The 23,997-nt window shown below is 49.6% G+C and overlaps 8 protein-coding genes and 1 non-coding gene across 9 annotated transcripts; 4 read left to right on the top strand and 5 right to left on the bottom strand.

Moving 5' to 3' along the window:
* Positions 1 to 780: 780 nt before the first annotated feature.
* ASPBRDRAFT_54935 (uncharacterized protein) lies at positions 781 to 1,924 on the bottom strand (the record flags this gene model as incomplete). The annotated part of the gene is made up of 3 exons (XM_067627318.1): positions 781 to 1,022; positions 1,494 to 1,552; positions 1,818 to 1,924. 3 exons carry the CDS (start codon positions 1,922 to 1,924, stop codon positions 781 to 783), a joined length of 408 nt encoding a protein of 135 aa, XP_067478888.1.
* Positions 1,925 to 2,509: 585 nt separating this feature from the next.
* On the bottom strand, positions 2,510 to 6,500 carry ASPBRDRAFT_177185 (uncharacterized protein). Its single transcript, XM_067619850.1, has 8 exons — positions 6,288 to 6,500; positions 5,137 to 6,227; positions 4,786 to 4,838; positions 4,558 to 4,727; positions 4,155 to 4,507; positions 3,808 to 4,089; positions 2,982 to 3,735; positions 2,510 to 2,912 (listed from the first exon to the last, which is right to left on the bottom strand). Exons 1-8 carry the CDS (start codon positions 6,364 to 6,366, stop codon positions 2,839 to 2,841), a joined length of 2,856 nt encoding a protein of 951 aa, XP_067478887.1. The 5' UTR covers positions 6,367 to 6,500; the 3' UTR covers positions 2,510 to 2,838.
* ASPBRDRAFT_571322 (putative small nuclear ribonucleoprotein SmG) lies at positions 6,470 to 7,621 on the top strand. The gene is made up of 5 exons (XM_067627692.1): positions 6,470 to 6,643; positions 6,721 to 6,792; positions 6,977 to 7,051; positions 7,141 to 7,173; positions 7,256 to 7,621. Exons 1-5 carry the CDS (start codon positions 6,614 to 6,616, stop codon positions 7,280 to 7,282), a joined length of 237 nt encoding a protein of 78 aa, XP_067478886.1. The 5' UTR covers positions 6,470 to 6,613; the 3' UTR covers positions 7,283 to 7,621.
* A 214-nt stretch (positions 7,622 to 7,835) lies between these two features.
* On the bottom strand, positions 7,836 to 11,817 carry ASPBRDRAFT_195804 (transcription initiation factor TFIID subunit TAF2; the record flags this gene model as incomplete). The annotated part of the gene is made up of 4 exons (XM_067620904.1): positions 7,836 to 8,168; positions 8,223 to 9,017; positions 9,068 to 9,436; positions 9,493 to 11,817. 4 exons carry the CDS (start codon positions 11,815 to 11,817, stop codon positions 7,836 to 7,838), a joined length of 3,822 nt encoding a protein of 1,273 aa, XP_067478885.1.
* Positions 11,818 to 12,334: 517 nt separating this feature from the next.
* Positions 12,335 to 14,651, top strand: ASPBRDRAFT_152115 (sn-1,2-diacylglycerol cholinephosphotransferase). The gene is made up of 6 exons (XM_067619337.1): positions 12,335 to 12,657; positions 12,733 to 12,836; positions 12,896 to 13,021; positions 13,083 to 13,126; positions 13,183 to 13,260; positions 13,308 to 14,651. Exons 1-6 carry the CDS (start codon positions 12,630 to 12,632, stop codon positions 14,212 to 14,214), a joined length of 1,287 nt encoding a protein of 428 aa, XP_067478884.1. The 5' UTR covers positions 12,335 to 12,629; the 3' UTR covers positions 14,215 to 14,651.
* A 346-nt stretch (positions 14,652 to 14,997) lies between these two features.
* Positions 14,998 to 15,069, top strand: ASPBRDRAFT_t153. The gene has a single exon. It is a non-coding gene; the product is annotated as a tRNA-Arg (tRNA).
* A 210-nt stretch (positions 15,070 to 15,279) lies between these two features.
* Positions 15,280 to 17,215, bottom strand: ASPBRDRAFT_42993 (Zn(II)2Cys6 transcription factor). Its single transcript, XM_067624907.1, has one exon. The coding sequence runs from the start codon at positions 17,053 to 17,055 to the stop codon at positions 15,484 to 15,486; it is 1,572 nt and encodes a 523-aa protein (XP_067478883.1). The 5' UTR covers positions 17,056 to 17,215; the 3' UTR covers positions 15,280 to 15,483.
* Positions 17,216 to 17,971: 756 nt separating this feature from the next.
* Positions 17,972 to 20,325, top strand: ASPBRDRAFT_125741 (putative choline transporter Hnm1; the record flags this gene model as incomplete). Its single annotated transcript, XM_067617816.1, has 13 exons — positions 17,972 to 18,080; positions 18,152 to 18,232; positions 18,307 to 18,357; positions 18,409 to 18,585; positions 18,636 to 18,824; positions 18,883 to 19,070; positions 19,125 to 19,148; positions 19,203 to 19,230; positions 19,288 to 19,500; positions 19,569 to 19,626; positions 19,684 to 19,815; positions 19,895 to 20,079; positions 20,159 to 20,325. The coding sequence occupies 13 exons, from the start codon at positions 17,972 to 17,974 to the stop codon at positions 20,323 to 20,325; spliced, it is 1,602 nt and encodes a 533-aa protein (XP_067478882.1).
* A 616-nt stretch (positions 20,326 to 20,941) lies between these two features.
* Positions 20,942 to 22,227, bottom strand: ASPBRDRAFT_571287 (uncharacterized protein). Its single transcript, XM_067627691.1, has 6 exons — positions 22,148 to 22,227; positions 21,590 to 22,060; positions 21,471 to 21,496; positions 21,313 to 21,407; positions 21,200 to 21,257; positions 20,942 to 21,131 (listed from the first exon to the last, which is right to left on the bottom strand). The coding sequence occupies exons 2-6, from the start codon at positions 22,019 to 22,021 to the stop codon at positions 21,059 to 21,061; spliced, it is 684 nt and encodes a 227-aa protein (XP_067478881.1). The 5' UTR covers positions 22,022 to 22,060; positions 22,148 to 22,227; the 3' UTR covers positions 20,942 to 21,058.
* Between the last annotated feature and the right edge of the window lie 1,770 nt (positions 22,228 to 23,997).

The raw sequence follows: 23,997 nt of genomic DNA, 5'->3' as shown, positions 1-23,997 counted from the left end.
TCTCAGTCCCCAAGGAAAGATAATGAGACAACGCTGTGCTCGAGGACAAGAGAAGTTTGACTCGGGGACATTGGAGTTCTTCAGCATCAATATAACTGAGCCCCTTCACGTTCACCCTCTCGAGCTTCATGCCCCTGGACTGCCCGACAACCATGTTCCGATATGGCTTGAACTGTTCGCATCGGCGGGAGTTTATTCCTTGTTCTTTACAGAATTATATCGCCTCCGAAAATTAGGAAATCCTGGCCGAGGCACTATACCGCTTTCTGCTGCCAAAAGGCATGGATATTACGGAACAAGATCAATCACGGCACATTGTTCGGTTCAGCATAATCTCCCAATCTCCCGTAACGATCAGTCAACCCTTTCTTTTGAAGTGGGCCGCGCATGGTCCGAATGACGATCCCAGGAACAAAGCCATCTTCTGTGGCGTTGATGGTAGACTTAGAGAAAGGGGATTCAATGTGCTGGCGTACAGACGAAGTTGACCTGGTGTGGATTGTTTTGCAACAGTGAGCGCAAATCGGGTAGCCACATAGGGCTTGCATCCGCTCCATCCTACCATCCTCAGGCGATGCGGTGGTTGCGACCTCGAACCAAAAGCTCCGGAGCATCTAATAGTTACCTCCAGGGAATTAATTGATGGGACGTTTGGCCGGAGTGTTCGGAAAGCTCCCGTTCGGATCTGCAGGTGTTGTTTTCTCCGTCATTGGCTCAACTGGCATGCTTTATCTAGCTGCTTTCCTTTGCCCTAACACCTGCAGACCACACAAGCCGGAATCAAACTGCATAACTACGCAGATCATTCCCATCATTCATGTATCCACTAGAGCTCGACAACTGCACGCTGTCTAAGGCATGCGTATTGTGAAGAACAAAAGTGCCGCGAAGTCTGTTCCAATGGAGACCAAGGACAATGGAGAAAACAGAAAGTGGACGAAAGAAGCGCCTGTGCTGGTCCTGCACGATAAAGTTTTCCAATTCACCGCTTGATTCCATCCACACACACACTGCACCCCGTCCTCCACCAGGCCCAGCAAGCCCAGCAAGCCCCAAACGCTTCTGCATCTGCCATCGTGCAAATCAGACGTGTCCATCTATCATGGCAAAACAGTGGGCGCAAATGTCGGTCGGAGATTAAGCTTAATACGCTTTTCGAGCCAAATGTCGGATGGGTCTCCGGTTTGCTCTCTAGGCCCCAGATGAGTGAAGTCCAGCTCGAAAGGTCGGTGGAATCTGCATGAGCCATTTCTTCCAGACACCCAACCCGGTGACAGGGTACTTCTGGAATTTACATCATACGGCACCTACAGATTTTACATTTCTTTTTCTCATCTCACGGTACTTACTAGCCCTACCTACCAGTGTCGTCTCTCACCATGCAAGACAAGACAAACAATCCATGATCAAGAACAAAAGAAAAAGCAACGAAAACCGCAATTAAAACCCCCTGATCCCTACCACGGTCGGATTTCTCTTTTCTTTCCCCGCACGATCGTTATTTCGCACCGGGTGGCTCATTATTGCAGATCTATCGTGCGGAACTGTATGTCTGCACCTGCTGGCAATCTCATGTACTCTGTATAGCCTTTGTGGGTCTCCTCCCCCGGACACCATCCCCAAGCATGTGCACATAATACACGCGTACATATATGTATGTATGTGTGCACGGGCTAAGAATAGGCTTTTTGCGACTTACCAGGGGCTGGGGATGGAAGGGGATGGTGGCAGAAATAATCTCCCTCATCGACAGGGAAGCCTACTAGGCTGCACAAGGGAGAAACAAGAAGGAAGTGAAGGGAGAAAAAAGTACTGACCTGGCCTGGTCCAGCCTAACGCACTGGATATTTTGAAAGTCGCACACACGTTCCCTGCGGGAATCCCGGATGTTGGGTAGAAACGGTGACACCGTCGGGATGAGCATGTTTCACGGGTTTCACACCCTTCGCTTTTTGCGGACAGACTAGACCACAGACCAGACCAGGCCAGACCAGACAGGTCCAGCACGGTCCACTCACTACATGTCCTTGAGGGACAACCCGGACATAAAGAGGGATTTTTAAAAAACCGAACAAGAAAAAGAAGAAAATATTGAAGAGACACAGACCGTGGGATGGTGGCGGTGGGGGTCTGAGCGTCCCCTACTTGATGGTGATACTAATAATGAACTTATTCTACGATCCTCTGCAAATCCCCGGAATGAGCATGCGAAAGTCTTAGCTCAGTTTGATGGGGTCTTCTGAAGAGATTCGGAGAAATAACTGAAATAACTACGGTGGGTACTCACGAGACATACAGGAAAGGAGGCAAGTAACTAGGAAGGAAGACGGCAGTAGTCTTATGTCTGTTCCCGCTGCAGCTGCCGTCGTTCCGGTTTGCTGACGACGGGGCCTACTGCTGCTGGCTTACGGCAATGGCGTGTCTGCCTTTTATTATTTTGCCCCCTTCCTATAGTCACAATACGTGGATCATAGCTACGATCTGCGTGCAGGGTGATTTTCTGCCAATTGCTGTACATGGCCGCGTCAGGAGATTTCTGACTGGTCGAGCCTTGAATGGAGGCATTCATTCCTACTGGGGGCTCGGGAACTGAATGGTTATTTCCACATGTATGTATGCAAAGACCCTGCGCGGGTGTCGGTAGATGACAGTTCCATCCCTCAACAGCAGCCAGGCCATCCATTGCCCTATACAAATCGGACGGATGGTTAGATAGTCGCAGACCCCCGCTGGCTGCCCTTGTTTCCTTTCCAGCCCTTGGCATAAGGATATGACTGTACAGGGGATGATAGTTCATGCAGGAATGATAAGTCAAGAATGGGGTCAGCCAGGGTGCTTTCATGGTACTTCGCTTTCCTGCGTCCGACCGCCGTAGCTCTGGAACCGGTCCAGAAGTCGGTCCATCAGCAGCACTGTGACTTTCGTCAGCAAATGGATTCTGGGTCATTCGTTCCAATCCCGATGCATGGCGGGTAGCTCACCCATGAATAATGTAAGAGTAAACGCATATAATATGGCGGGGGATGTCATGAACGCATAGACAAGCGGAAAGTGACGGGAGAAGCTCATCAGGCTTCCAAGGAGTATACCCAGGGACACGCGGGCCGCTGCGCTGATGCCCATACATCGGCGGAGCGTGTGGCGACGCGCTAATAATACGAAAGCACCAAAGAACATCATGGAGAGTGACGCCACCGCAAAATAGTACACATAGACGAACTCCAGGAGGGCCATATACCCTCTCAGCAGCTGCTCACTACTCAAGCGGCCAGGATCAGGCTGGTTCGAAGGCATGATCCGCATGGTGGAGAACAGCGCTGCAGTTACATTCCCTACCAGGTCACTGAGCATGTCTCGGGCGATGGGGACTTGGCCCGTCCGACGGGAGGGACAAAGCGGGTGATTGGGAAGATCATCCAAGATCCGGGAGATTGTAACCTGTTCGTTTACAGCCCCTCGGCTATAGTCAATCTCCATGTCCGCAATGGTGGCTCGAAGAATTCGGATGGCGTAGTCGGGTCTAGGCCTAGGATCTTCACAAGCCCACAGAATGGTTTCCGCCAGGTATCGGAGTTTCAAGGTTATGTCCAGACTCAAGGCAAGGATCTGAGACCCTTCAAGGAGGAGAATGAGAACCACATGGAATGGAAAATGTAGTTGAGCCCAGATCTGCTGAGAGTATTTCCCCAGAACACGTCTTGGGGAGAGATCGAAGTACGCTTGCCACAAGAAGTACTGAAATTGACAGGTTAGGATTTCCGTTAGAAACGAATTGAGCAGTGGGTCAGTTAATCATTGGGACCATACCACACTAGTTGTAACGCCTAGGATATGGACAAACGACCACTTCGTCCAGCCACCAGGGCCCACTGTCCGGTTGACGAGCCTAGTGACAGATATGACACCTTCCCCGATGATGATCAGAGTTAGGAGGCCCATTCTTGTGTTGAGATGGGTGTCTTGAAGTCCAATTCCGGGTGTGGCGCTTGAAGTTCCCATTACTACCCACATCTCCACCCCAAATAGAACAAACCAAACGGTCCAGATATAGGGATTAACTCCTTCACGAGGACGGAAGGCGTAATACATCTAGAGCAGGTCAATTTTGACAAGGTACAAACTGACTGATGGTTGTCATGCCCTGAGTAGCTCACCAGGAGATAGGTCAAACTTGAGACAAATTGCATCCCGGCAATAATGGAAACGCCCCTAACTGCGGGCATCATACGCCGTCGAAGGAACACGGCATTCACAGTGTATTGCAAGGCGAGCAAAAGTCGACTACCACCGAGAATAAGGCTCAGGGACTGGAAGGCCCAGACATTTTCTGGCTGTACCCGTGTGGTGAACCGCGTACCTGCCGATGCAAATCCAACCATAGCAGCCAATTGAAGAGCCTTGCAAATCCGCTCGAAGATTGAGTCTCGTGCAAAGCGGATATCGAATAGTGTGACTTGGAGCCAGGTAAACCAAATGATCCCGAGGAAGCCAATGTAGGCCCATAAAGCTAGCATGCCGCATCAGAGTGTGATCGAACCATGTTGGAGGGCTGTATACCTTCTACGTTGTTGATTTCGTGTGTAGCCGTGAAGGTTGAGAGATTCGCGACGAAGAACAAGTCAAAGAACAGCTCGATTGGTGTTGCCTCGGATTGTTGACGGAGGTGCGGAAGGTCTCCATCCTTCTCGTCAATTGGCGATTCAATAAACGCAATGACACTACGCTGCCTATTGAAGGTAAGAGACATTCAAATACCATATCTTCTTCATCGATAGTTCAACTTACTGTGTGGCTGCTCTGGCACGCCTATCTCTACTCGACGGTTTGTCAAACCAGGACTTGAATGGAATTGGTATCATAGTGATGGGGCCTCAGGAAAACTAGACAACTAAACGATGGGTATCATGAAAGATGAAGTAAGAACAGTCCGGGTCGATGGTCATAGAGACATTTGGTGCAGTCGATCATTCTCGATATGAGGAGCAACTGATGGTTGTCTCGGAAAGAGCGATGGTGATGCTCCTGAACAGGGTCTTCAAGAGAGGCAGCCATCGCTGACTGCACGGAAAGCGTTAATGAAGTATGTGTGGAGTATCAAGGTTCCTCATGCTCAGAATTGTTTGCAGATGCTGTCACCGAGTTTCCAAGACCCTCCAAGCCTCGCGAATTCGCCATCTCATCAGCTGTAGAAAGGTTCCCATCCGAGCCAGGAGTAATCCCAGCCTCCTGTTTAAGCTTCTCATAATTATCTCCAGCTTCTTTAATTAAAGCCTGGATTTCCACCTCCCGAACAGCTATGTCCGCCTTCTCCTTCCTCAGTTCCTCCATGCGGTCGATCATCTGAGCCTTTGACTTCTCCAGGACCGCCAAATTGATACGTAAACGCTCGAGAGAATTCGACAGACGAGGTAACGAGGTCATCTTGGGTGGGGTGCGCGGACGGTCAATGGGATCTTTGCTAGCACCCATAGCAGCTCTTGCCTGGCTAGCTTCGTACGCTGCTTTTTCCTCCAAGTCCGAATCGTCCTCATCCGACAGGCCTTCAGCATCATCAATGAGTTCCCGCATTTCTTCCCGCTGTTTTCGCTTTTGCTCTTTCTCTGCTTTTCTCCCAAGGGATATCCGTCCGTCTTCGACGAACTCGTCGAATCCTTCTGCGAAATCTTCATCATCTCGGACAAGTCTCGTATCTTCTCGCCGCGCCTGAAGATCCCAATCATCCTCTCCCATATCATCTTCGAGGGAAATGAAGTCCTTCTCTGTGGAGAGTGCGGCTTCTTCCTTCGCTAAACGTGCTCTCCGAGCCTTCTTCTCTCTGATCTCTGCTTCACTGGGAATAGCAGCAGGCGTTGAAACCTTCATGACCTCCCCAAACTTGGCAGCCACATCAATTGTCTTATCCGACTCATCCTGAGCTGCAGGCTTCGGCGTAGAGGGCGTCGAATTCCGGAGCTCTTTCAAATGTTCGTTGCTGTAACTAGGCCTATCCTGCTCTGGTCCTACCCGGAGGGGAATCTGACCACCTGCGCCAGATGGAGTCAAGGATCGCTGAAAGGCACTCCTCTCTATAGCCCGTTTTGCGAGCCCAGGTCGTTTAGGAATGACAACTTCGCTTTCTTGGTCGTCATCGTTCGCCATCGAGGTACTGCCGGGGCCGAACGAAAGGCGCATCTTGGACTTTTGCTTCGTTTTGGAAGTCGGAGGGCGTTTAACGACAGGTCCAGAGTCTATCGACCTTCTTTTAGTAAATCCATCACGTAAAGTTGAGCTTGATCGCAAATACCAACCTTGCTCTTCGGCATCATTGTCCTCTTCGTCGCCACCAATTTTGCGGGGCTTTCGGCGATTTGCAAAATGAGAACTCATCTTTACAGTTTATACAGAGACCTTGATAGTCTTCTTGTCGAAACCGAGTCCACAGTTATAACATCAACCCAAAGCCTGAAAGATGAAACCCCGCTGGCGTCACTTGCAGCTCCGCGATTCTTTGGAGCTTGCGGGAACATCATTCTTCCGGCCCAGCTGATTCCCACTGCTTGTATCTCAAAGTTCCGCAACGCGACCGACTCGACGTTACAATAGGACAGTTAGACCCCAGAACACACCAGTCAAGATGCCTCAAGCCCAGCCCGAGTTGAAGAAGGTATGATATTCGCGATCAATATTCCGCCAACTTCTCCCGATACAGAGCGTCGAAGCTAATGTTCCGGTCTCCAACAGTACATGGAAAAGCGGGTATTCTGCCAACTGAACGGCAACCGCAAAGTCATTGGTATCCTGCGAGGCTATGATGTACGTCGCGCTTGTGACCCCCGATTCCTGCTCTAGTGCCTACTCTGTCGCTGTTATACGGATGGATATACCTCGGATGAGTCGAAATCTCGGGATCGTCTTGGTTCAATCCATCGAGGGAAAGAGTGGGGGTGAGAATGTGTTTGTGTGTGCAGGTTACTGACGCCTGCGCTGGCTTATTTAGGTGTTCATGAACATTGTCCTTGACGAGGCTTTCGAGGAGAAGCAGGGTGGCGAGAAGGTCGCTATCGGCATGATTGTACGTGGTTAATCCCATTCCCGGCAGACTACATTTGCTTGAGAGAATAAGCCAGCAAGAAGCTAACGGCTATCTATTTGTCTGTCTAGGTCATTCGCGGTAACTCGGTTGTTATGCTCGAGGTCAGTATCACCTATCATGAGACTACGATTGATAGCGTGCCTTATCAGGAGACTAATCTGTTGTTCTTTCTATATTTTATAGGCCCTGGAACGTATCAGCGATAAATAAAGTGCTTGCGGGTGGACGGGAAAGTCAACATGTCTTTTTATACCTTCTCTGTGGGAATGATTTAATTGCAAAGGAGTTCACGGGTTGGTTGCTCACGGAATGATCGATGGCATCTCGCTTTCAAAAGGAAACAGAAAAGAAATCTTCATCTCAAAACAAATTACGAGAAACACTTTACATGTGCAGAGATCTGGGATGTACCACGTTACGGCAGTCTTCCTAAAGATGGAGAGGGGTGCATTGACCCAAAGCAATGATCCATGACAGCTAGTCAGTTATGGTCTATCCATTTTCTCTCGGCAAACCAAAGCCCAACATATCCCACCGGCAACAAACAACCGGGCCTCTGGAACCAGATAATACCTTGTGGAGATAACCCAGAATACTAGAAGAATGATATAGAAAAGAAATCGAACCCCCGCGCCATGCATCTCCTTGACCTAAAATCAGCCCACCTCCCTTCCCAAAGTCCAAACAATGAAGAATGAAGCTGTACGAGTTAAAATTGGTATCTAGAATTTTGTAATGAAGACGGCTGTGGAGTAAGTTGAGCTCATTTCGGCTTCTGGCCGAATTTCAGTTTCAGCTTGAACCCACCGCCACTGGGCGTGGATGGTGTAGATGGCGCAGTCGTTGGCTTTGGCTGTGCTGACGGAGCGGGAGAGGGAAGGTTTGGAATGTGCAGCTTTGTTGGGATATGCTGCGATGAGGGCTTTGGACTGAATGGTGTAGTACTGGAAGCCACTTTGGACTGCTTGAATGTGATACGAGGGCCGGGTGGTCCCATGCCTTGCTCTTCGCGCTTGCGTTTCGGGGCTGTTGTAGATTCTTTAGAGGGCGTGAGCGTCGTGCGGATTTTATTCGATCGGACGAAGTGCATGCGTCCCTGAGTTAAGTTAGCAAGGGTCTCATTAGGAAATTGTCATTTTGTGTCACGTACCTTTCCGAGATGCTTCACGCTCCAGTAACGAGGGTATTTGAGAGATACCATCCGAGTCGTGATTGGGTCATAGAGAACCCTGCAGAGATCGGTGAACTCGGAGAGCTCCAGTATTCCAATGCATGGAGAATTGCACGCAGCCCAAAGAGATTCCTTCAGCATCTGATCGCCCGAGACCTCCTTCTTGAGAGCACTCAGAGCGCCAGTGACTGTTTGTCTCCGGGCAAGGTCCGCCTGCCGAACCTCAGTCGAGGATTCCTGCTCGATAATCAGGTTATCGGTGTTGCTAGCAGGTGCCTCATCCTTGGTTTCACGGCCAAAGGCGACTGGGGCGAGAGCCTTCCCGAACAAGTTATGTAGCCGGCACCTGATAAGAGCAGAAGAGTCGTTTGACATGGTGAAAATGAACCACCGCAATAGTTCAGGGTTTCGGAAGATGTCAAGCTCAATCAGGCATTCGAACGCATCCAAGCGGAGGAGATCGTACGTTCCAGCTCGAGTATATGGCAAGAATTGCATGATATCGAGGTCCAATATCTTGGCCTCCATGAGACGCACTTGGCAGCGCAAAGCGGCTCGTGAGTAGATATTTTGAAAAGAGCTGGACCATTCGTCCATCCTGCGATATCTATCAATCTCTGCAATGGCGTCTTTCTCCAGTTGTTCTTCTGCCTGAGCCTCCAACACACGCTCCATGTCAAAGTCGTCCATCTCGTCGGGGGGCCTCTCAGGTTTCCCCAGCATGGCATGGCATAAAGATTCCATCAAGGTCGCAACATAAAAGTTGTCCGAATACTGTCACAGCATAAGCGTCGCACCAGTGAGGCAATGGCTCACGTACTCACCTCGTTGTTCGAGTTGTCGTTGAACTTTAACTTGTCATACAGAAAACGCTTGACCCGCATGGGCGTTTTTCCGCTACTGTCGCGTACTTTTGATATGGACTCAGGGATGGCTAATTGGATGAAATATGCCGCTCTGTCAGAGAAGTCATTTGAGCGAGTCATTGGGGATCCTGGAAGGCAAAATAATTCTTGGAAAGCTCTTTCGAGGTGGAACAATCCGGCCCAGCCAACAGTATCCGTAGCATGCTTCACCAGAGCTCGGGCGGCAGCCACCCGAATTCCGTAGAAATATCTTCGATCCATCAGTGTTCTGACGAAAATGGTCGAAATGAGCTCGTGCTCTCTCTGAATCGCCATATATTGCAATGACTGGATATCATATAATGTCAGTTCCAATCACCTAAGGGATAAAGGAGATGACTGACCTCCAGCTGTGCTACAACGTCTCGATCTTGTTGTAGCTGCGACAGGTACATGTACCCTGGCATCGCCAACGAAAGCTTGCATATCCACTCGAAATCCGCATCCATGCGAATCCATTCATAGGACTCTCTGCTCATCCTCTCTTCCTCTTCCTCGCTCCAGTCTTTTAACTTCCACTCAGCGACCTCTTCTTCGCTCTGCAAAACGTCACCGAGACAGTAAAGCAGGACATCTTCCTGGACTTCGGCATTAGGGTCACCGCCTGTTACGGCAGCTGCACGCTCCTTTTGTCGTTTGTTCCGTTTGAGACGCTTGTACTTGGTGTTATATGGTATGTCGAACTTGGTAACGCCCTCCTTGATTTCCACGATATGTTCATAAGGCGTCCCATCAGCTTCGTGGATTCTAATGGTCATGGATCCAGTAAAGACCGGCTGGATAACTCCGGCATAGACGCCCCGTATTTCTTCCTTGACATCCCGCATGAACGCATTCTTGTCCAAATCGCGCGTGCTTGAAGCATCGGCTTGAACTTGCCGGATCATCATCTCAACCACAAGCTTCTTCTTGTTGAATCGCTGCGTGGCTTGGAAACGAGGGCATCCGGCCCCATATACCCACTGTTGGAAGAAAGAATCGAGCTTTGCGTGGCCAAGTCGCTCACACGTTCTCTGGAAGAGAGAGGTCGTAACGGCTCCGTTCGGTATATCACCCATCCGGGAATTCAGGAAAAGACGGGAGATGATGCGCGACATCGTTGCCTTACCACTCGCTTTCGTAAGTCTCCGGTCCAGAATGAACAGAACAAGCGGGGCTTTGAGCGCTATAAAGTCAATTTCCGACGGATCTATCGTCAATATGGTTCCCATGTCGTAGAGCGATGGACGTTCGTAGTCCAGTTCACATACTCTATCAGACATCTGTTTCAGTCGAAAGCGATACTCATTATTCCCGCAAAGCTTTCGCATGAATGTATCCGTGATATACCAGGCGACACCGACTGTTACCCATGTATCCGTTGCTTCTTTGGGCACGATGTTTACACCGATCCACTGACAGGATAGGGCGTGAACTAGGCTGCGGGTAGAGTCATACATTGGGTCGATGATGTCTTCAGGAAACAGGAGGCGGCTACTACATATTGATAAACAAGCCGTGGGTAGCGTAGCATCAGGTGTGTCGTCCACAAAGCATAACTTATAGCTAGCGAACGGGTAGGAACCGTAAGACAATGAGAAAAAGTCAATCGCCTTCGCCATAGGAAAGCAGGTGTTCCTGACTTCATCTCCTCTTCCTGGGAGGCAAAACGCGTGCAGCGGTATAGCGTTTAGGCCAAGCTGTTCATCTTGGTCGCTCTCACGAAAATCGGAAAGGTTGATGTATTCGAATGGACCCACAGCAAATCCAAGCTGCTGGGCAGAAAGAGGAGAGTAGCAGGCGAACGAAACTGTTTTCTTGGTAGGGTCTCTTGGGTCGATAATCTCATCCGTCAAATCTCCGGAACAGACGACAGACAAATCAAGAGTCTCGTCATCCGGAGCGATATACCGATCATGCCCAGAAGCCGGTTTCGAGCGACTGGGACCAGAGGCGCCGGAATGATCACGGGATTTCCGATCAAACATATCACCTAATGAGCACGGGCACTTGATCGAAAACTCCCACGTACAGCGCGACAAAGGATCATCGACGCAGGGGAAGAGAGGACAGCAAGCGCCATACCCCAGGGAGTTCGTTGTATACGCGTGAGGATAGCGTCTGTCGCCACTGTCTAACCCGACAAACTGCAATCCATCCCGAATATTCTCAATGACGAAGTCGATAGTAACCGTGAGGGCCGTGAAGCGTGGAAGCGAGGATTCGGCCGCCTTGGAGCTCAAAGGTCCTTCTGCATCATCAGCGGAACCCGTGGCACGTAAGGTCATTTGATCTTGAGCTTCGATCGAGGAGGGATCCAGTTCGTCGATCCGGACGCTCTTGGGGACCGTAATAAAAAGGTCAGATTCCGGTGGGGATTTGAGTAGTCCATCTATCTTCGTCGCGAGGCGCTGGTGATAGTGAGGGCCGTAAAGTTGAAGCGTGTCATAAGGGTCCGTGTATTTGGTGGTCGGTACCTTGCCACTGACATTGACACGCCGAAGCTCACCTTGTCGGAAATTTAATCGGATAACGCGAAGGTCTTTGTGATGCGGATGAATCGTGAGTTCCGTTTTCCCCTTGAGGCTCTTGTTGGCAAAATCTATCTCTAGCTCGACCTTCTGATGCGCGACGGTGAATCCCAGCTCCGGCCTGACAGGCCCAGCTGGGGTCTCGACGACGCCTGGCATGGCGCAAGATACTCAGTCGTGCACTGCGCCGCGAGCGCCACGATGGCCAACTACCGTCATGTCCGAGCTCCAGGAGCGATGACTTTTCCCACCCGGCCGCGTTGATCCTGACAGACGCTCAAGGTTTATTGTGTACGATCTCGTGGAGGCGGGGGCGAAGAGACTGTTAACTGGAAAGAGACGGAGAGCTGCTTCGACGGGCGGGGAACAACACCGAAGGGAAGCAAGCGTTCGAGGTGACCGTAACAGTGAGCGAGGCCTGGCACGGAAGAGCCGTTCGATAGGACGGGGGTATGACGGGTTAGGGAAAGACTGAATTGAGAAATAGCACTGGCGGAGATGGACGACCCGGGATCGTCCCTCCAACGACCATCAAACTGAACAATCACTTTTCTATCTTTTCCTGTCGCGTTTCTTCTTTGCGGTCGAAAGCTTCCCTGCGGAGCTGGCACCGCCACGTGATTCCGATCCGCGGATGGCGCGAGGAGCCGCCCGTTCCTCTTTCGGTGCCGCATCGCCAAACGGTTCGGGTCCCTTTTCTTTGAACCCTTTTTACCTTTTTTTAGCCTTGGATTCGTTCCTCTTCTCCCCTAACATCCCCTGCCTCGGTCTTGCAGCATTCTGTTGTCTGTATTTTCTCTCCTCGTTTATATGCGATAGAGCGTTGACGTTGTCCGTTTCATTGCGCTTTGGTTCCTTTCCTATCCCGTCGTGTCCGTCTAGTCGCATACCGCGCGATATGAGCCAAGTTTGATTTTACCCCAAATTAGTTTTCTTCTGTTCAACATTCCAGCTGTACATTCGAATTCAAGATGAGTGTAATATTCAGGAAGATCCAAGGTTCGTAATCTCCTGCTGCTAGACTCATTCAGTCCAACGTAACTGTAGCGCTAATTCGCGTCGCGCATTGTATAGCCATCCAAGACTCGCTTTCCGACGATGTTCTCTTGCCCCTCAAGAGCTACAAGTACTCAAGTGTCGATAAATCCTACATCTCAAACTATATACTGAGGCATTATGTACTGCCGTCCTGGTCCGATCTATACTTTATACCCTGACGCTGACTTGGGCGGGATAGTGGAATGCATTCGTGGAAATCTTGCCGCTATGGCTGGCCCCTAACATGGTGACTCTCTTGGGGTTCCTGTTCATCGTGGGCAATGTGATGCTCATAGAAGTCTACATGCCTGATCTCGTGGGACCTGTAAGACGACCCCGGAAGAGCTTTCTTGAAGTGCAATGAGGCTAACAAATTGTCATTGCAGGGTCCTTCCTGGCTGTACTATAGCTTTGCCTTGGGCATGTGGATGTGAGTATATGGCTGCACTGGTCAATGTGGTGAACCACTTCTAATAGCATCTCAAGGTATTCTACGCTGGACAACGTCGATGGAAAACAAGCGCGCAGAACAGGCACATCCAGCGGTTTGGGAGAGCTCTTTGAGTAAGTGGCTATCAAGGCATAAAATGAAAGCTACTAACTCTCCATAGCCACGGAATCGATTCTCTGAACTGTACTCTGGCTAGTCTTCTCGAGACTGCTGCCATGGGCTATGGCTCTTCTCAGCTTGGCGCTTACACTGCTCTCGTCCCATGCCTTGCAATGTACTTCTCGACCTGGGAAACCTACCATACCCATACACTCTATCTCGGCTACTTCAACGGCCCCACCGAAGGTCTAATTATCGCGATCGCGATTATGATTGCCTCTGGCATCTATGGTCCTCAGATCTGGAGCCGACCGATTGTCGAATTCCTGAATTACCCGCAGATCTTTGGGAACAACTCGATGAAGGATCTCTGGGTTCCCATCCTCCTCTTCTCTTTCTTCCTCGGACATCTGCCCGGCTGCGTCCTGAATGTTGTCGCTGCTCGTAGAAAGCAGAACCTCCCGATCGCACCCATCTTTAAGGAATGGGTACCGATGATTGTTTTCACGGGCTGCAACATTGCTTGGCTTTTCTCTCCGTATTCGACGCTTCTGTCGGAGAATCGACTAGTCCTCTACTGCTGGACGATTTCATTCGTCTTTGGACGCATGACGACCAAGATTATCCTCGCCCATCTGCTGCGGCAGCCGTTTCCCCATTGGACGGTGCTGCAGATTCCGCTCATTGGCGGTGCCATCCTAGCCAACCTTCCCCGCCTAGGGTTCCCTATGGTGAGCGCCTGGATGGAGCTACTGTACTTGCGCCTCTACCTTGTGTTTGCCTTTGTTGTGTACATGCACTGGGCATTCCTGGTGATCAACAGAATCACCACCTTTTTGGGAATCAACTGTCTGACGATTCGTCGTGACAAATCGGCAGCAAGAGACAGGGCTTATCGTGAGTTTGGCGAGAACCAGCCCCTTAACCCAAACTCCGATCCCAGCAAAGGGGGTATCAAGAGCCATTGACTATCTTCATACGACGCGTGTAGTCATCACCGCATCTGATGGATTTACTACCTTTGTGTTTCCTGATATATATAAAATTTGCTGCCCAGCCTACGTGTCCTGCTGGATTTTGTGGGGCTTAGGTTGCGCAGCTGGAGTTGACGAGAGCAGGAAAGCTCGGGCTTTTCCATGATAGCAAGACCTGAGCTGCAGCATCTTTCCCTTTTCTTTAACCTCTCCTGCTGGTTTTCTTGGCGACGTACATGTCTTCCCATATCTACGATTCTAATGTCCCCCTTGGATCATGCCACCAGCACTTCAGGCTGATGAACTTAACGACATGAGTGGATGGATGACGCGGACGCAGAACAGTCATCCCTAGTCAAGCTTTTTCCGGTATATAGTTCGATGATAGACAGTATAATACTTCCTAATGAAACGATAGAGTTGTATAGGTTACAGGTCATTAGCCATGGACTACTTATGTAGCAGACTTTATGTAGTAGACGCAGAGCCACCACCGTTATACCCACCCGACTACCATAACTGCAGGGAATGCGCACCATTAATGAGATATACTCATCAACCGAATTTACGATGACCAACGATATCAATTAAACTAGGCCTACTGGTAATCCATGTGTACTTACTAATCTCGTCTTACTATTTCGCCCGATCTTACTTCTTTACTAAGACTGTGTGGCTCCTGAAAATGAATTGACCCAAGGATAACAACCCGCCAGATCTCATATTTTCCAATAGTAGCATTATAATATTCTTACCGGAAAGCGGTATAACAACACTGGCCTATTGGCTCAATGGTAGAGCGTCGCTCTCCTAAAGCGAAGGTTGTGGGTTCGAGTCCCATGTGGGTCGGTTTGATCTTTTTTGTTTTCTTTTTCGGGCGCCTAGTCCCCGTCGTTACATTGAGTTTTTTTTCCTGCGGGGATTAGTATATATACTCCGACCGCTGCAGCTCGATATATTGCTAATGTTAGTATACTCTGTTTTTGGGAGGCGGGTAGAAGATCTTGTTATCTTTATTTGGCTACGTAGTACTACTAGCATATCAGTATTTGAATTTGCTTGGGGAAAGGTGAATTAATAGATTTCATTTTCATGTAAATGCTTTTGGAGCAGAATGATGCTCCATGTATATATATACTTCATCCGCTGCGTTGGGCGCTTTTTTTACCCAGGAAGTCTCAAGTTATTCATGGTTTCTAGTCTGTAGTTAGTACAATTGTTTAGATCAGCGGCTCTCATCAGTATGTCAAGGCCAATATCTTATCATCGGAAAAGAAATAGTCGTCGATGCACTTCGAGTTCCACCTTTTCCGGGTCCGACAATGTATAGCATAGCACTGCATGATGTCCATCCCCTAACATCTCCAGAGACGTATCCCGCACACGAGCATATTCTGGAATGAAGCCCGCCACCTCCCCCTCGCTTTCAATCGCGACTACTTGACACGCCAGAGTTGCGAAGAACCGAGAGTCATATGGCCCTTCACAATGGGGCCAAGAATCAAGAAGACTCAAGGCTCGTTGCCGAGTTGGGAAATCTCGACACCGAAGACTCGTCCAGCCTAGTGGAGGAATGATGCCCATGTCAGTCACTATCTTGGAGAGATCTTTCCCGTACTCTGCCCTCATGCTGTTTATGATTCGCTCGCAAAGATCCACGAATGTTCGGAATTGGGGTAGAAAATAGTCGTATACGAGCTCTGACAGGCTGAGCATAGTTTCCAGATCTACCATTAAGACGATATGGTGAAGCCTTATCATGTCCATGCTGCGTGCCTCCTTGGCGGTCATTTTAGATGCATGAAATTTTGCGCTGAATGCCTCAAAGGCTGAGATATGCTTCATGAGCTGGGTTCGTAGCTTGTGGTGCTCGACGGATAGTTGAAGGACGTCGGTCAATGGATTCCGGAGCAATGGCCGGCAGGTGGTTCGAAAGCGGAAGATAACACTTCCTAAGGGATCCAGCTTGTCTTTCACGTCCTCCAAGCTTTGGAAGTCGAATCCTTGGTTTAAAATATCAGTATTCAAATAGCCGTTCTGTGCTCCCAACGTAGTAACGGAGCCAGATACTCTAAAGTGCGCGGATTGAGCATCCAGCTGCGCGAACGCTCGCAGAAGTGCCCTTTCGGCAGTAGATTCTCGGACTGGTTGGAGGACCTTCGACATCACAAGGGTACGTGCCTCGTCTCCTTTATGGTTTGCTAAAACATGAAGCCCGTTCTGGAGATGAGCGAACGCTTTCCCCCGATTGCCTTGGAGGAATTCGAAGAAGATAAAGGCGACGCAGCACATTAGCACAGCCAAGCGCGCCTGAGGATCGTTTGACTGCAGACGTTTTTGTATGGCAGCAATGGCCTTGCTGTACTGCTCGAGGGCAAAGCGATGGTGGTCATTACGGTCCAAATCGATTTTCTGCAGGGGCATTCCTCTGGCTTCTATGTCTTGATGCAGGGCCCCTAGGGCAACAACCGCATGGCATACAGCGGTCTCGGCCTGGCTCATCTGGAGTGCCAGTCGCTGCCAAAGTTCCGAATCAAAGAACCCCACCATCCTGGGCACAGTGTGTGTTTGGAAGTAGGTAAAACACCGGCGCTCATCTGAACTCATCCCGGGTAGATTGGCTCGAAGCTGGAAGTTTGGGGGACTAGTATCATTGGGCAAACGCCCGCTGACTCTTGGAAGTCGGGCGAAGTCGTACCCATCACAGGTCCGTCCGGTGGAGGTACAGTTCTTGCATGCCCCAGGAGTCTCATCGCATTTGATTCTCCTCGCCCGACAGGTTCGACATCCGGTGCGGGATCTTGGGGCATAGTGCCTTCGTCTTCTAATTTCCATTTCGGATAGTCACGAGCAACGCGCATTCTGCAGGAGCAAGGATTCGGACCCTGAGTTAGACCAAAGGAGCGCACTTAATTAGCTTACTTGCTAATCAGTTATAGTTAGGGTCATTTGTGAGTTGGCTTAGTAAGGTTGTGGTGAAGCTCTGTTGGCCAACATAAAAGCCACTATCCTGGACCGGCAGCAGTAGCGCTTACTCTTGGTGCCTCTCCAACCAGCGTCGGTTATTCACCCCATCCTATCATCTGCAGCAGTCAAGGCTGAGCCTATCTTGCCTCGATAAGCACGGTGCAGTGGGGGGAGTAGTAGTATAGTCTATTCGCGGAATAATCCTTTGGTTTATTCGCCTGCCAGGTGTTAGCGATGTCCACAGATATATTTCTGGCGAACGGTATGATGGTGGGGTAGTAGTACCCCTTGGCTGTCAATAAGTAGGATTTGTGCTAAAGTAAATACGATGAGCACAGCTTCAAACTGAGAAGTAGATCGAAGGACAGACGTAGCTTTATACTCGAACAAAAAGGAGGATATCACAACGGAAGTTCTGAATGAGGCTCTGGGGCACCTGATGCCCATGTTGTGCCGCTTCCCCCGGCAAGGGAGGAAGATCTTCTCCCTCCGAGACCGGCGTGACTGGTTCTCTGTTCTTCACGTCCATGAACTAGTGCTAGTAGTAGTACTAATTCTCCGGCTTTCTGTCCGGGCAATCGGTGATCTTGAAAATGTCCGGTGCTCGAGATAAGTCTTCCCCGCTTTGATAAAGTGCGTCGCTGATAAGGTGGCGGCCATGCTAAAAGTCCATACATCTAGGTCTCCTTAGCCATAAGAGGAACTTCTCTTAGGACATATTGCTCATTAGAAGCAAGCGCCCCCATTATAGCTCATATTGCACGGCACAAGGCTCAAGGTCATCATGGACAATGCCATAAAATCTGCAGCGCCTGTTGCCCACTCCCTTGATGATAAAGGGTCGGGCAGTATGCAGGTTCAGAATGCAGATGAATTGCGCCTGGCGCAGATGGGTAAGCTAGATGCCCCCAAAGTCATCAAGAATTTGCATTTCTGATCGGAACTAATACTCGCCATACAACAGGACATAAGCAGGAGCTGAAACGCCATTTTTCAGTATGGAGTCTCATCGGACTTGCTGCAAACTGTACCATCTCGTGGACTGGTGAGTTGTGTACCGCTACAGACTCTACAAGCTTACATGCTACAAATCAACAGATCTAACCTTATTGTCAACAGGACTTGGTCTGGGTCTCATCACTTCCATTAACGCTGGCGGTCCCGGTGCCCGTACGGAGCCCTGCAACTCTTGAACAAATGCAATGAGGTTGACCTTCCCAGTGATCTACGGATTTATCTTCGTCTTTATCCTGCAGTGCTTTCTGGGAACATCACTAGCGGAGTTTGTTTCTGCGTACCCAGTCGAAGGTGGGATGTATCACTGGATTGCAGCCATTGCACCGAAACGTTACAGCAATGCGTTGAGCTTTGCGACTGGCTGGAGCACAGTTTTCGGCTGTATGAACCTCGACTATATCTGCGAAGTATCTCAAAGCTAACTTCTATAGGGATTTTTACCACCGCCTCTACGAATCTCGTTTATTCGTCGAACTTCGTCGCCCTCATTGCCTTATACAAACCCAACCTTGTTGTACAGCCCTGGATGACCTTCGTTGCGTACCAAGGGTTCAACATTATAACCTCTGGAATTGTCATGTTTGGCAACAAGTGGATGCCAGTAATCAACAAATTCTCATGTTAGTATAAGATTCTCGGCTCCTGTAACTCTCCTGCTAACACTGGATGATGAAACAGTGTGCTACCTCCAACTCGCCTGGTTCGCCATCCTGGTCACCGTCGCAGCCACTGCCCCCAAGCATAATGATGCAGAATTCGTATTCCGAACCTGGATTAATGAAACCGGTTGGAAGAACAATGTCATTTGTTTCATAACGGGCCTAGTCAACCCTCTGTACTGCCTAGGCGGCCTGGATGGAATCACTGTATGTATTCCACTTCGCATTGCACGGAAGTCGCTACTAATTAGGAATCAATAGCACATTACTGAGGAAATGCCAAATGTAAGTACCACACTTTTAGTCCCTACTCAGAAGCTAGACTCAACATTGCAACAGCCAGGAAGAAACGCTCCCCTAGCCCTAGGTACATCGAAAGGCTCCAGTCGCTTAATGACTATACTAACACCATTGTCTTCTTAAGCTTGCACTCTCGCCATAGCCTTTGTCACCGGATTCACCTACCTTCTAAGCCTCATGTTCTCCGTCCAAGACTACGCAAGCCTCGCCGACTCCCCAACAGGCCTTCCTCTCGCAGAGCTCTTTCACCAAGCAACCCAAACCCGCGGAGGCGCCTTTGCCCTCGTCTTCCTCCTCTGGGTTGCAGTCGGACCATGCGTGCTCGGCTCACAGCTAAGTATGATTGGGAAACCTCTTTCAAACTACGAATTTACCATCTATGTATTAACGACGAAACTATAATAGGCACCGGACGAATGCTCTGGGCATTTGCCAGAGACGACGGACTTCCCTTCTCCAAATTGTGCGCTTCCTAATCAAACCATATGACCCGAATGATAGATACTAACTACATCCAAAGCTGCTCCAAAGTCAACAAGCGCTTCGAAGCTCCCGTCAACGCCCAGCTATGCGTGGGTATCATCATCGCACTTCTAGGCTGTATCTACCTTGGCTCCAGCACCGCGTTCAACTCGATGATGAGTTCCTCTGTGTACGCAGTACTCCATTTTCTACAACCCTTCAGACTGCAAGAGAATCTCTTGTTCAGAGGTCTAACTCTCCCCTCGCAGAACAATCAACAACATCGCCTATCTCGTCCCCATCCTCACCAATGTCCTTCTTGGTCGGAAAACCATGCACCGTGGGCCGTTTTCGCTGGGATACGTGGCGGGAATGACGGTCAATATTATCACTGTGGCGTGGCTGGTCTTCGCGATTGTGTTTTTCTCCTTTCCGTATGATATGCCTGTTACTGGTGAGTTACATTATATCATACTCGGTCTTTATCTGTGTTCGGTTCGTATTATATGCCCATTCTGATCTTTACATGACAGCCTCGAATATGAATTATACGTGTGTCTGTGTCGGTGGGTTCCTGCTATTGGAACTATTGTGGTGGATTGTGGCGGGGAAGAAGTATTCGAGACGGATGCAGAAGGTAAGGGAAGAAGAGAAAAATGCTTCGCAGGCGGTGGTGGTGGATCATGTGGGAAAGAGCTGATTCTATGATGGTCTGATTTGAACAAATTTGTCTTATGTGTATTGGCCATGTGTATTGGCTAGAAAGTCTTGTCATGATTGAATGTGTGACCGAGTTGATCGGGTATCCATTAGGACTAAGGACTAAGTAGGATGCTCTGGACTATGATACTGCACGTCCCCCGTACGTGCATATATGGCCCCTGATGCTAAATTAAGTATACGGTGCATATGCATTTCCGATGGCGGGAGAAAGTAAATGTAATAACAACGTCGCATTTTCTGCATGCCTGCAGTGCAGGGTGGCTGACGTTTGAGGAGTCATGTCATGACTGTTTTGAGTACTGAGCTAAAAGTCAATCTGCCATACCCGCAATAGAGGAGAATAGCGGTCTCATATAGCGCCCGATGGACAAGATGTGGGGAGATGATTGGCAGTCTCTAAGCCCCTCAATGCTTTGATTTTTATGTTTCAGTTTTTGTGAGCAAGAAGGGCCCCTCGGCTGCAAGTGAAGATGCATCTGCTACCATCCACATGAATTTGGGAAACTTTGCGCATTAATATATAGCTCAAGAGCTGTATTAGTCGTGCTATCGCTTGTCTAGTCGATTTTCAACCTTACATTTGTAGGGACACAGTCCCTACTTCGCTGGTCATTTCAATGCAATAATGATCCGAGGCAGGCGTAACATCGTCGAGTCCGTTATATAAAACATGTGTAGCTAAATATTGAGTTCAGCAAGGTAATGTGGTGCTAACACAGTCTCCCGAACAAGAAGTCCTTGACGACTGGGGAGCTGGAGAACTCAGGGTTCAAGAGGACACAGCTATGGCGATTTAGGTCAGCTATAACCCACGAAGATTGGCGATTGAGAGTAATGCTGTTGTCGCTTACTTCAAGAAATATTCTAGTCCAACCCTACGGGACTCAAGAAATGAAGGGCGAAATTTGACTGGGTATCTTCTGTCAGTCAGATCTATGACTTGTGTGGGCTGTCTCGGACGTACAGATGACGCTCTTGGGAGGAAGAGGAGGCAGAGCATTCTTCGCATGTGGGAAGGATGCCACCAATCGTTGTCGCAAGTCGTCGAATTCAGAGTACCTACGGAGTAGGGATAAGTATGTTAGCAAGAAACCAGCCATTAAGTGCATATCCGAAGCTTACCTTAAACGGACGGTGATAGGACCACCCTACAAGCCATTAGCACACCGAGCTTCTGAGAACATGGAGCGATGACTGCAAATCAATGACGATGAGAGGCCAATGAGAGAATGCTCACATACATCCAGTGTCTGTATCCTGCAATTCCACACGACATAGGATCCGATACCCGTCTTGCCTTGTACGACGACATGATCATCGACAGCAACACTTTTCGCCCACAAACCACGACTTGTCTCACAGTCCGGATCCTCTGTATGATCTTCAAGTGTGATGCCTGGCGCCTGGTCGAGAGAGATATGCGAAGCCCTGGATGCGTTTCTATGGTGACTCCAATACGGCGGAACTATGCCGGACACCGGTCGGTCCTTGCTCGAAAGGTCCTGCACCCGAGGAAGGACCGATCCGTTGCTCACTGCGACCCCGTCCGAAAGCGAGGCAGCTATAGTAGCATTGTTTAAGGTGTCCGGGGGAGGGGTCGAGGATTGGATAGGTGAAGAAGGGCGAGATTGGCGCGGAGGCACGGAGCCAATGTCCTCATGCGCTGGCTCCATCCATCTAGATATTCGATGGACGGACAAATGCGAGCCTGCCTGTCACTAATAATAGGTTGGTAAACGGCATGCAACCACGAAAGAGGAGATGGGTGGCGGAGGATGGCTAAATGTTTGGTCACTTACAGGAACTACTAGTGAAGCTTGCTGGTACAACAGGAGGTCTGTGTACTGCGTTTCAGAGCCACAGGGTGTCAGCCCGGGTTTAGGTCACGTATGGCTCGGTATGATACCCGAGAGTGAGAGAAGCGGAGTCTCTGAAAAGAGGGGAAGGGATGCTGATAAGATAGAATGTCTCAGACGAGGAGGGATTGCTGCTTGAAGCTCATGAATTGACGATCGATATCAAGCCATTCCACTGGCCACGCTCCGTGTTCCGAAAGGAGCCAACAGGGATCACGGGACCACATCGTCTAACGCCTTTCCAGAAGGAGCGAGTCATGTGCTGCTTAGCTCCGGCAAAGACATACTTTAGTGCACCTGAGTAGAAAATAGGTCTATTGGCAAGGACGAAAAGTAGTACGGATACGAAAGGATATTTAGTTTGAAGGTTATACTTGTTGTTTGAAAGAGATCTCCATTCTGCACCAAAAATGAGACCAAAAAGAAAAGTCACGCAGGAAGCTTTCTTTGTGCAGCAGAAGCAAGACTCAATTTCTCAGTACTACTCCGTACTAATTAACTGGGTAGTCCAATTCCGGCCGCATTATTTTCCCGCTAGCCATTTGGCGCAGACTAGTCCATTCCTCTAGTCCCAACTGGGATTAGTGACCAGGGTCCACGCTAGAAAAAGCCAAGAGTGGCCTTGCCCAATCAGGCATTCTCTAGTCATGGAGGATCGCCCAGTCGGGGTCCTTCAACTGAGACAAAATGCGGGTTTCCTCTCCCCCAATCCTGTTCCAGCCGAGGTGTGCGGTTGCTTTCCCCGTCCCCCCGTCGGCTGTCAGCCATCTGGACAGAGGAAAGATTCATCCTATCAACTGGGTCGCTTTCTGAGACATCCTCACACCATCAGAGGCTGGTCTGCTGCTTTCTGTTCCATGCAGAAGTCAGGTGCACTGGCAAATTCTCCCAAAACGTGCAGTCAATGGCTGAATGAGAACTAAACATAGCAGCAAAGCAAGCAGGGAGGGGAGGGGCCATGTTACCTGATGGGCTAAATCGATATTGCAAGTTTGCAACCCGCCAACGAGGGTCCGGACGGGAACTTAGTCCTATCTGCTATCTTACTGTATAGTAGTGTATGGAGCCTTGCTAGATGACTTTCAAATCGGCTAGTGGTGTTACCAGCTCGACCGGCCTCTCTTCCGGCATTTCTTGTTCTGCTCCCTCGCCTCCGTCTTGTACATGTTTTTGCCGGCCGTTATCATTCCCCCAGTGGGTAAGAGTCATACGGTCAATGGGACTGGAGCCCCCAAACTTTCTCAGGATGGCTCCAGTCATGATAAAGAATAAGAAAGATGGAGACTAGCCACTCACTTAGCTCTTGCCAACACGGCCTGGAATCTGATGGCTGGATCCAGAAGAAGCCGTCTGGAGCTTAGGGAACTGATAGCGCCGCCACCACAAGCTGACCTCGCGTAACGGACGAAATGTAGTACGGTGTGCGTGAATACTTATACCGAGCTTTGAGCACCATATTTTCACTATTTATCGCTTGCTCTCTTGGCTTCCTGGTTTCTATTTTTCTCTTTTCTTTTTCTCGGTTCTCCCTCGGGCAGTCCTGACCTCTTGCTACTTCCTATTTGAGTTTCTCACCATTGATATCAGTAGCAGCTCAATCCGTCAAATTGGCCGACGACCTGTCCAAAACTTTCCTACACTTCAAGCTGCCTTAGTCCGAACACGTATGTGCGAGGCTATCCTATCTCTCAGATTTCTACTCATTAGTTACAGAGATCAACACTGACATCCTGCATCATCACAGTTCAAGGTCCCTTCATCGATCCCTCCAAGTCCCGCTGTCGTACCCACCG

The sequence above is a fragment of the Aspergillus brasiliensis genome, assembly GCF_001889945.1.
Source record: "Aspergillus brasiliensis CBS 101740 unplaced genomic scaffold ASPBRscaffold_6, whole genome shotgun sequence".
Classification (NCBI taxonomy): Eukaryota; Fungi; Ascomycota; class Eurotiomycetes; order Eurotiales; family Aspergillaceae; genus Aspergillus; species Aspergillus brasiliensis.
This window is presented reverse-complemented; position numbering and strand designations above follow the sequence as displayed.

Coding starts and splice junctions, on each gene's coding strand:
- ASPBRDRAFT_571287 (XM_067627691.1), bottom strand. CDS start 22,021: ATGGAGCCAGCGCATGAGGACATTGGCTCCGTGCCTCCGCGCCAATCT. Junction 21,258..21,312: donor TCCTCCCAAGAGCGTCATCT/GTACGTCCGAGA, acceptor GAAGATACCCAG/TCAAATTTCGCCCTTCATTT. Junction 21,132..21,199: donor GGACTAGAATATTTCTTGAA/GTAAGCGACAAC, acceptor AAATCGCCATAG/CTGTGTCCTCTTGAACCCTG.
- ASPBRDRAFT_42993 (XM_067624907.1), bottom strand. CDS start 17,055: ATGGAAATTAGAAGACGAAGGCACTATGCCCCAAGATCCCGCACCGGA.
- ASPBRDRAFT_152115 (XM_067619337.1), top strand. CDS start 12,630: ATGAGTGTAATATTCAGGAAGATCCAAG. Junction 12,837..12,895: donor ACTATATACTGAGGCATTAT/GTACTGCCGTCC, acceptor TGGGCGGGATAG/TGGAATGCATTCGTGGAAAT. Junction 13,022..13,082: donor TGCCTGATCTCGTGGGACCT/GTAAGACGACCC, acceptor TTGTCATTGCAG/GGTCCTTCCTGGCTGTACTA.
- ASPBRDRAFT_571322 (XM_067627692.1), top strand. CDS start 6,614: ATGCCTCAAGCCCAGCCCGAGTTGAAGAAG. Junction 6,644..6,720: donor CCCAGCCCGAGTTGAAGAAG/GTATGATATTCG, acceptor GGTCTCCAACAG/TACATGGAAAAGCGGGTATT. Junction 7,174..7,255: donor ACTCGGTTGTTATGCTCGAG/GTCAGTATCACC, acceptor TATATTTTATAG/GCCCTGGAACGTATCAGCGA.
- ASPBRDRAFT_177185 (XM_067619850.1), bottom strand. CDS start 6,366: ATGAGTTCTCATTTTGCAAATCGCCGAAAGCCCCGCAAAATTGGTGGC. Junction 4,839..5,136: donor TGGAGGGTCTTGGAAACTCG/GTGACAGCATCT, acceptor ATTCCATTCAAG/TCCTGGTTTGACAAACCGTC. Junction 3,736..3,807: donor TAGGCGTTACAACTAGTGTG/GTATGGTCCCAA, acceptor TGTCAATTTCAG/TACTTCTTGTGGCAAGCGTA.